The 9,763-nt window shown below is 37.2% G+C and overlaps 1 protein-coding gene across 1 annotated transcript in view; it reads right to left on the bottom strand.

Moving 5' to 3' along the window:
* LOC106880993 (beta-1-syntrophin) overlaps positions 1 to 7,838 on the bottom strand; it is a 41,899-nt gene extending 34,061 nt beyond the window's left edge. Inside the window, exon 1 of the mRNA XM_014931176.2 lies at positions 7,268 to 7,838. Coding sequence (XP_014786662.1) covers positions 7,268 to 7,787 — 520 coding nt within the window. The 5' untranslated portion in view covers positions 7,788 to 7,838. The remainder of the gene's footprint in view (positions 1 to 7,267) is intronic.
* Between the last annotated feature and the right edge of the window lie 1,925 nt (positions 7,839 to 9,763).

Raw genomic sequence — 9,763 nt, 5'->3', positions numbered from 1 at the left:
CAAGATGCTATGCATCAGAATTCGAAATCACATGATATGGCTATCTTTGCTTCTTCAGTAGAGAGCTTTATCTCACTACAGTAGGAAGCTCTGTTTCCTTTTTTGTGGCTAATGAATCATTTTGACTCTTAATTCTAGCAATGCTGGTACCACTTTGTACCCATATCACCCTAGGGATGTTTATAAATACATATATATATATATATATATATATACATGATTTTTATGTGAAAACACTTTTGTGTACAAATGACAGAGTGCAAATGATTTAAGAGGAAAACTGGTATAAGAGGCATCAAATGTGTGCAAGAGAGAAGACTGCACTGGTTTGGTTATGTGATGCATTTGGATGAGGACTGCTGCTTAAAGAAGTGTTGATTTCTAATTGTGGAAGAAACCTGTGGAAGGTTAGACCCAAAAATGCATAGGACAAAGTGGCAAGAAAGAATCTTCAGATGGTGGGCTTTACTGAAGAAATGACAAGGAACTGGAAGTTGTGGTGATTTGCTGGACTTGAGAAGATACATCAAACAAAGTAAAATCATGGTCATCTATACACACAGGTATGTCCTTTGCAGGTGATGGTGTCACATTAAATGCACCCATGCCAGTCCTGCACAAATGTTCCCAGTAGAATGTAAATAGCACCAAGCACACTCTGTAAAGTGGTTGGTGTTAGGAAGGGCATCCAGCCATAGAAACCATGCCCAAACAGACAATTGGAGTCTGGACAGCTCCTGTCAAATCGTCCAACCTATACTAGTATGGAAAATGGACATCATATATATATATATATATATATATATATATATATATATATGCAGGTGCATATTTGTTATATTGAAGATAAATATCATCAACATCATCATCGTTTAACATCCGCTTTCCATGCTAGCATGGGTTGGACGATTTGACTGAGGACATTTGGAATTGCAGACAAGAAGGTAAAAAGTACTTCATACATGAAGAAGAGTACATTTTTTTAAATATAATTCGAAGCCAAAATTTGAACAGCTGTAACAAGTTTCCAATCTCTGGTTAATTTGTACAGATAGTATACAAGTTTGAAAATCAGAAACATAAATCTCTCAGTTACAACAAATCAAACTTTCACAATAGGCAAGAATAGAAAAAATTTCTTATATTGGCACAAGGTAATTTGTAGGGGAAAGTATACTCAATTAAATCAACCCCAGTATATGACCGATACTATTTCATAGATCCACATGATGAAAGACAAAGACAAGCCCAGCGAGACTTGAACACAATATACAAAGATATAGAACTAAATACATTCAGTCTAGTGCTTTGCCATTTTTACCACCCTAAATCACAGTTCTACAAAAGATTAATTCTCTTAAACTGCCAATTACTACCAAGTCACATCAATACTAATAAAACTTAACATACTCTCAATTCTCATTTAATTCAACTTCCAGTTCCTCTCCAACTAGCTATACTTTACTGACTTTTAGTCCATTGCTTTCTACTTTGTTTTGCTTTTGTTTTTTTTCCCCTAATTGTCACTCATCAAGCTACATATTAATCATCCTGAAAACAAATACAATGATCCTTTAAAGATGATCAGTGAGTATCTTACTCATTATTGTCATTTTAATGTATCAAGAAATTCCTTAGAAGCTTCACAAAAATGAAACACTGGTAAGTGGCTAACTTGGGCACAACTGCAATCCTTTGCCAAAGATCAAGACACATGGAGATCTCTTGATGGCACCCTATGCTTCACATGAAGTTAATGGATTAAGAAAATACTGGTAGATTTCTCTGCAATCCATTCCACAATGCTCTCTTATTCAACTTGCTGTACTAAAGTTGTGTAACATCTCTACTTTCTGCTTGCTTGATCAAAAATAGACTCATCACTATATTTACTAACACATCATCATCATGAATAATGTTAATATGGAACTTTAAAAATTGCGTTATATTGTAAAACAAATTTAACCAAGATATATAATCATTCTTGTCTTGACAAGAACTAGAAATGAATAATTCATACATGAACTAATATCCACTAACAAACATATCAACTCCGTCTTCTTATAAAGCTGATTAAGGGACAAGGGATAAATATTCAGTTGAATCTTGCACTGAAAAAATAAATTGACCACAAAAATAAGTATGCAGACCTTTGTGGAGATGTAAAAGAGATATGACAGAAAATGACAATAGTAGCTTTAACCAGCAGTATTAGTGCTTGGTGCTCACACAAGAGATATAATCATTCTTGTCTTGACAAGAATTAGAAATGAATAAATCCTTACATTTTGAAAGAATATAACAAAAAAGAAATCAAGTAATTTATTTCATGCTCAGTAGAGTAGAAAACGTTGATGTCTTTTTATTGTTTGCCATAAAACAATTTTAACATTGAGTTAGCATTCTTTTTCTAGTTCCAGTCATTGGCCTACAGTATGCTAGGATACTGCCTCCAAGAATTTTTTGGTTGATTATATCAACAGAAGTACGTATTTAAGTCTGGTACTTATTTGATCAATGTTTCTTTGTCAAACCACTAAGTTTCAAGACAAATTTTACTTTTGTTTTGAACAGGGTGGGTGGGTAGAAAGAGAGAGAGAATTTTTTAACAAGAATTGCACTGACACAACTTTGAAGTTTCAGCCATCATCGGACTGTCCAGTTATGGCTTAGCTAACCAAAACTTCACAGTCACTGTCAATACTATTCTTGAATAATTTGAACTCTACCAAAAGCATTGAGTAATCCTTCAGTTTAATGTGAAATTGTTTTTATTATAACATAAAAACAAACATCAATGTGTGTGTGTATGTTTAAAAAGATATTCACAGCAAAGTAGCAAAGAGAAGGTTAAAAATTTAAAATATCATCATCGTCATCATTTAACGTCTGCCTTCCATGTGTTAAAAAATGATGAAAACAAAATTGTAATAAAATAAAATGAAAATAATTTTGTATATATCATTTAAATGCTAAAGGGATTTCTTAATCTTTGTGTGTATCCCATTGACCTTAATGCAAAATCATATACTAAACAAGCTCTACAAACAAAATCCTATCACTGCCAAATACTGTTATCTATAAGATAACATTTTTGCAGTAGTGTATCAACATCATCCTACTTCTATGCTTTTCATACTGGCATGAACTGAACAGGTTATCAGTTTTTATTCAGAGTTTCTGCCCTCCTAGACAGGTTGAAGAATGAGAACTTACACATGCATTTCACTTTTTGCTTGGTTTGGATGCTCTTTCAACCACAAACTATTTCACAGAATGCATCATCATCATCATCGTTTAACGTCCGCTTTCCATGCTAGCATGGGTTGGACGATTTGACTGAGGACTGGTGAACCGGATGGCTACACCAGGCTCCAATCTGATTTGGCAGAGTTTCTACAGCTGGATGCCCTTCCTAATGCCAACCACTCCAAGAGTGTAATGGGTGCTTTTACGTGCCACCAGCACGAAGGCCAGTCAGGTGGTACTGGCAATGGCCATGCTCAAAATGGTGTATTTTACGTGCCACCTGCACAGGAGCCAGTCCAGCGGCACTGGCACCATCAACCAATACTAAAGTGGTTGTGACCCACCTTGACCAATAGCAGCCTATTTTCCAGTAGCTATATTGAACTTCCTGTATTTCTTCATTCAGTAATCCAAGCCAGGTTTCTGTAAGAAGCCTGCAAACTTTAAGTTGCATGGAGGTGAATCAAACTTCCACCTACATCAACTACTGTGCCAGTGCAAGAGAGACTGCAATATTGTTTCCCTACAAAAGAAAAGAGAGGGCAGACGTGATTGCAACAACTATAGTTAAATATCCTAGCTAAGCATTGCTGGGAAGATCTTCCCTTGTATGGTCCTAAACAGATGGCAGAAAATCACTGAAAGGATATATCCTGAGTCTCAGTGTAGCTTCGGATCACTCCACAATTGGCATGATCTCCCTTCAGCAACTACAAGAAAAATGCAGAGAGCAAAGATAATGACTCTAATCACTTTCACTGATCTCATGAAGGCCTCTAACTTATGAATAGAGACAAGTTGTTCAGAATCTTTGTGAAGATTGAGTGCAGTCCAAGGTAACTCAAGATTGTTCATTCGTTCCACATAGATATGAACAGCATCAGACAGTTTGATGGCTCTTTCTTAGAATCCTTTAGTATTCACATTGAAATGAAACAGGGTTGTGGTGCTCCCCGCAACTCAGTTTGGTATTTTCTTCATTGTTATGCTGATGCACACTATTGGAGCATTAACTGACAGTATCTACCTTCACATAAGATCAAACAGGAAAATGTTTGGTCTGTCTTGAATGAAGGCAAAAACCAAAGTACTCATCAGGTATATGTTTCCAGATGACTAAGTACTAACAGCACACACAGAAGAGCAACTGCAATGTCTCATAGACAATCTCACAAGAGCCAGTCACAACCTCAGTTTCACTACTTGTCTGAAAAAGACAAAAGAGCTGGGTCATCAACAACTACAAGCTGGAGATAGTGCAGGAGTTCATATGCCACAGCACCACCAATATGAATAACCCCCTCTAGAGTTTGAGATCAACAGACCTATTGGAAGAGCAGTCTCAACACTAGATGGGCTGATAATGAGAGTCTGGGAGACCAGTAACCAAATGGCGCACACACTAAAGGTTGCACTTTACAGAACATGCATCCTCAGCATACTGCTTTTTGGTAATGAAACCTGAAGCATCGATTCCAATAACACTATCTCAATGCCTTCTGCATACACTACAAGTGGACTGAATCACAAACAATGAAGTCCTAGCACACACACACAGATACCTAACCTTTTCATCCTAGTGCACCAACAATGCCCTAGGCCCTATGCACTACATGTCAGATAGGAGGATCCCAGAAGATTTGCTGTAGGATGAACTGGCTTCTGTCAAAAGAACCTAGAGGTGGCCTCATCTTTATTTCAAAGATGTGAGAAAGACATGAATTCTCCATATATGAACACTGAAAGGAAGAAGAGTATTAATAATAATTGCCCCACTAGAGACAGGAACTAGAAAAGAGTTTGAAAAGAAAACAAGGAGAGGCTGAAGCTTCATAATGAAGAGAAGTAAAATCAACAGAAAAAAAAACAAACAGCACCAAGACATGACTAGAATAGAAAGAACAGTATCTTCAAATGCAGTCACTGCAGATGGGACTATCATTTACATGTGGGTCTCTATAGTCACTGAAGCTACTGCAAAACTATCCAAGCAGAAATCTATGTCTCATGAAACTAGCAGTATCATCATTTAACGTCCGACGTCCATGGGTTGGACGGTAAGATGGTAAGCTGAAGGGTTGCACCAGACTATATATATATATATATATAGATAGATATATATATATATAGCTATATAAACGTGTGTGCGCGCGTGTATGTACATAAATATGAGTGTGTGCAGATTTGTATCAGTGTTTACGTTTGCACAGTTTGAGAATCGATACTCTTGGTTATATCCTCTAACATGTTTCTGCAAATAGAGATCGATAAAATAAGTACCTGACTTTAAAAAATACTGAAGCCGATATGGTCGACGGTACCTTTGAAGCGGTGCTACAGCATGGTCCCGTCCAATGACTAAAACCAGTAAAAGTATATGTGTGTGTATGAGCTTGAGTCACTGTAGCTCCTCAGTCAATAAAAATATAAGTACTATATTTCATGCATTGAGATTCGTTTCTCCTGTTTGAAATATCTCTATATGATTTATATATTTAAAATTTTAAACACGTTTTGTGTGCACAGATGCTTGTTTTCAGTTCATTTATAGTAATTATTAGTCAAAGGATTTGGTAAAAAAAAAATTACAGCACAGATACAATGCAGTAGTTCGAGGCGATACTTTCAACATGCGAGTTATTTTGACAAAACAAGACAGGAATGTATGTGAACGTCTTCCCACCCGACCCAATACGTGACAACAATGTCACTAAATATTTCGTTCTTCCTCTCACACGCATATCATGAATTATAAATACAATGGTTATCAGGTTAATCTACATCAGCATAATAATAATAACCAAGCAGAGCCATCCGAAAAACATATGAACAGAATTAAATATATAATTACTTGAGGAAAGAAACAGAGAATTCTTTGGACAGTGTTATTCGCAAACGAATCTTTTTTTTTTTTTCACGTTGTTTTCCTTCGTTTTCTGTCCGTGACGAAGGACCACTGTCCGAAGTGTAGAATTCTCTTTTGCTTCTTTGTAATTTCTCTTTCTACCAACATACTCTCTCCCTCTCTCTTTCTACCTACCTACCCCCTCTTTCTCTCTCTCTCTTTCTACCTACCTACCCCCCTCTCTCTCTATCTCTCTGTCTATCTACCTTTCTCTCTCTCTGGATATTTTATATCTTTAAAGATGTGTGTGAGTCTGCATCTTCGTTTCTTTGACATACATAACTCATTCGTAGGACTTAAAGAAGAAAATAAAAACACTTGATATTTCTAATTCGGTCGGAAGTTCGTACAATTCTGAAGAACCCATAACTGTCAGTTTTAATTTAGAATGAATGTCAAATTAGAATTGAGTTTCGGGTTTGTTTGTTTTTCAGCTGTGTTTGTGTTGTTGTTCATTTCATTTTTTCCCTCTCATTTGAGAAATAAGAAACTTAGTGCGATGTATAAATAGTAGATTGTAACAATAATAAAAGTTTTAACAAAAAAAAAAAAAACTACCCTTTTCAGATCGAAGTTATGAGATTCATGTGTTTCTTTAAAGTATAAGGGATATGAAGCAGTTCCAACTGTGCAGTATGGTTCGAGTTGCCGATTCCAATCACCGAAAACACTACTGCACCCGGTATCCACCCTTACATTGTTAATAGCAATTATTTTAGTTTTTTTAATAACATTTTAGGAGACGAAATATGGGAATTATTAGGCTATATAAAAAGGGAATATGCGAGTAAAGAAAAATATCTCTACTCTACAATAACTCTAATATTACACTTTGATCTAAGCCAAAAGGCCGAGAAGTAACTCAAAATCAGAATGCATTACACGAGTCGACAACGAAGTTTTACACATTCTAGTTAACTTAAATGGGCACCCAGTTTTGGATCCTTGCAAACTCAAAAAGAACATATAGGTTGAATGTGTAAAAGAGTGTACTATTACAGAGGAAGAACGAAAGACAGACATAACTTTGTCATAACTAAAATATACTTAATGCGAGCTAGGTGATGTCTTTTTCAGTCAACAAAGAGGGAAAATACCACTATAAAACCTTACCTTCCAGCGTGACTTCTTTACCGGCCTTTTTCAATGCTTTGACAGCTTCGTCGTGTGTAGCATCCCGTAAATCTTCTCCATTCACAGATATTATAGCATCACCGACATACAATTTCTCCGTTTTGTCAGCAGCCATACTCTTAAAAATCTTACTAATTAAAATAGGCATTTTGTTTTCCTTCCCACCTTTTATACTAATACCCAGCCCGTTTGCTTCTTCTTTGATCACACGAACAATTCGTTTCTGTCCAGTAATGCCATCCGGTAAATTAGAGGGTCCACCACAGACATTACGGAGCATCAGCGGTGCCCCGCTAGATATGTCTTTCTCGTTGATGTCCGAAACGCCATTGCTGACTCCGTTGGCAATGGATGAAGCGTCTGGGTTTTCGTCCAAGGTAAGCACCAAGGATTCTTCGGTAAGAGACACATAAACCAAACACCATTGTTGTCGGAAATAGACTTCGTAGAGACCCGAACGCGAGACACTAGCACCAGCTGCTGCAGCCGCCGCCGCCATCTTGACCTTGAAATCGACAAACAAAACCACGTGACTGACATTCACTACCGAAACGGGAACTTCCCTTTCCGAATGATGATACTTTTTTTCTTTTCTTTTTCTAGCTAAATTGTTTACCTGTAACACTCATACAGCTAAGAGTAAGTGTAGCAGTAACTCGCCGGTACTGATGATAGAAGATTATAGGATTAACATAGTTTTAAATATAACTATCAAATGCTAACAATATGTAAATAAAGCCGGAGCGACTTGTCGCTCGTTTGTACAGGAGGATGAGTGGGAAGATAAAGATTTTTTTTTCTTTCTTTTAACGACTTCAAAAATACTGTAAGTAAAAAATAACGATATTTAACTTTTCATATACCGAGAACATTGAACGAAACAACTTGTGGTATTTAGTTGCTTACATTTGCGTTCTGAGTTCGAATCTCGTTTCATTCTTTCGGGGTCGATGAAATAAGTATCATTTAAGTGCAGGAGTTGATTAAATTGACCAAACCCTTTCCCGTACTTGAGACCTTGTGCTTGTGTTAGAAATCAAGATTCAACGAAACGTACCCACGAAATATGTTGCGGTTCTGGAATGAACAGTTGACAATATCGGGCGGGAGCCTTTTTGATTACACATTTTAGAGGAAGAGTAAAGTTAATGTCTTTCTAAAGGGACTATGCGGCTAACGTGAAAGAAAAAGTGGGATGAGGACTATTTCACCTGCCAGATCTTGTTCAGCTTTGCTTAATCATAATGCCTTTTAATTCTGATCAGGTAGGCTTATATGTTCGCGCTGCTGAGATCGATAGAATGATTTTGTTAACGATGGAGCCGTTATATACATTGAAAATAGGAGATTCTTCTGATTTGGTCAATTCCACTTAAAGAATTTCATACGTCTTCAATGACGTTCCCTCTTTATCTACTACGAGAATGGTATTTGAGGGACTGGCGTTCATTCCATTGAATCAGAATAAAGTTTGTGCAAGCCTGGGAATCAGTGACCGACGATGTTATCCTAGGTTATTGCCAGTCCTGCGGGGAGAGAGAGAAGTTGCTGTTATTGTTGTAGTAGTCCAATGTCAACCATAAATATGCAGGCTTTTGATGTATAATGTACAGTTATTTCTATTTTAGGACTATATTATCTAATATGTCTTCATATAAGACCCATCATTTTTCCCAAACCCTCTTCACCCAAGCTTTATTTATATGCAACCTAGATCACTCATGCCAAACCTGCATTAATGTCATGCACATGTTTGAAAAAACATTCTCCAGTGTGTCCATGCCTACATTTTTTTTCTTTCTTTTTTCCTTTTTTAGTCAAGGGGGAATGCAATGTCTTTAATTCTTTATAGGTCCTCCAAGACTAGTAAGTAGGAAGGTAACATCAACCCAGAGACCTGACCCAAATGCTTTTGATGGAGTGAATCTTGCACCCAAGGTGCTAGGTAATGGAGATTTAACTGAGAAACAAATTAAGTCTACCACCCAAGTAAGCCATGGTGGGATTTGGACTCAAAATGCAATGGGCTAGAACAAATGCCCCAAGACATCCAATCTGACCTTTTGGCAGTTCTTCCAATCCACTCTGGATTTTATCAACCTTGAAAAGATGAAAGACAGAGTTGACCTCAGCAGGATCCCCCCCCTCCTCCTCATCATCATCCTCCTCCTTCTTCTAATGCTATTTTTATTTTATTTGGCATTATCATTATTGTCTAAGGGGTATCTGTTATTTTACCATTTTTATTCTTAATTTATATTGAGCGAAAACACCTAAGCTCCACGAGGCTCCGGCAGGGGATGGTGGCGACCCCTGTTGTACTCTTTCGCCCCAACTTTTTCTCACTGTTTCTTCCTGTTTCTTGAGTAACGCCGTGATAGACTGGTGTCCCGTCCAGCCTGGAGGAACACATACGCCATAGAAACTGGGAAACCAGGCCCATGAGCCTGGCTATGCTTTGAAAGGGCGACATTT

The sequence above is a fragment of the Octopus bimaculoides genome, chromosome 1 (genome assembly GCF_001194135.2).
Source record: "Octopus bimaculoides isolate UCB-OBI-ISO-001 chromosome 1, ASM119413v2, whole genome shotgun sequence".
In the NCBI taxonomy this organism is placed as follows: Eukaryota; Metazoa; Mollusca; class Cephalopoda; order Octopoda; family Octopodidae; genus Octopus; species Octopus bimaculoides.
The sequence above is the reverse complement of the archived record's forward strand: the minus strand, read 5'-3'. Positions and strand labels throughout refer to the sequence as shown.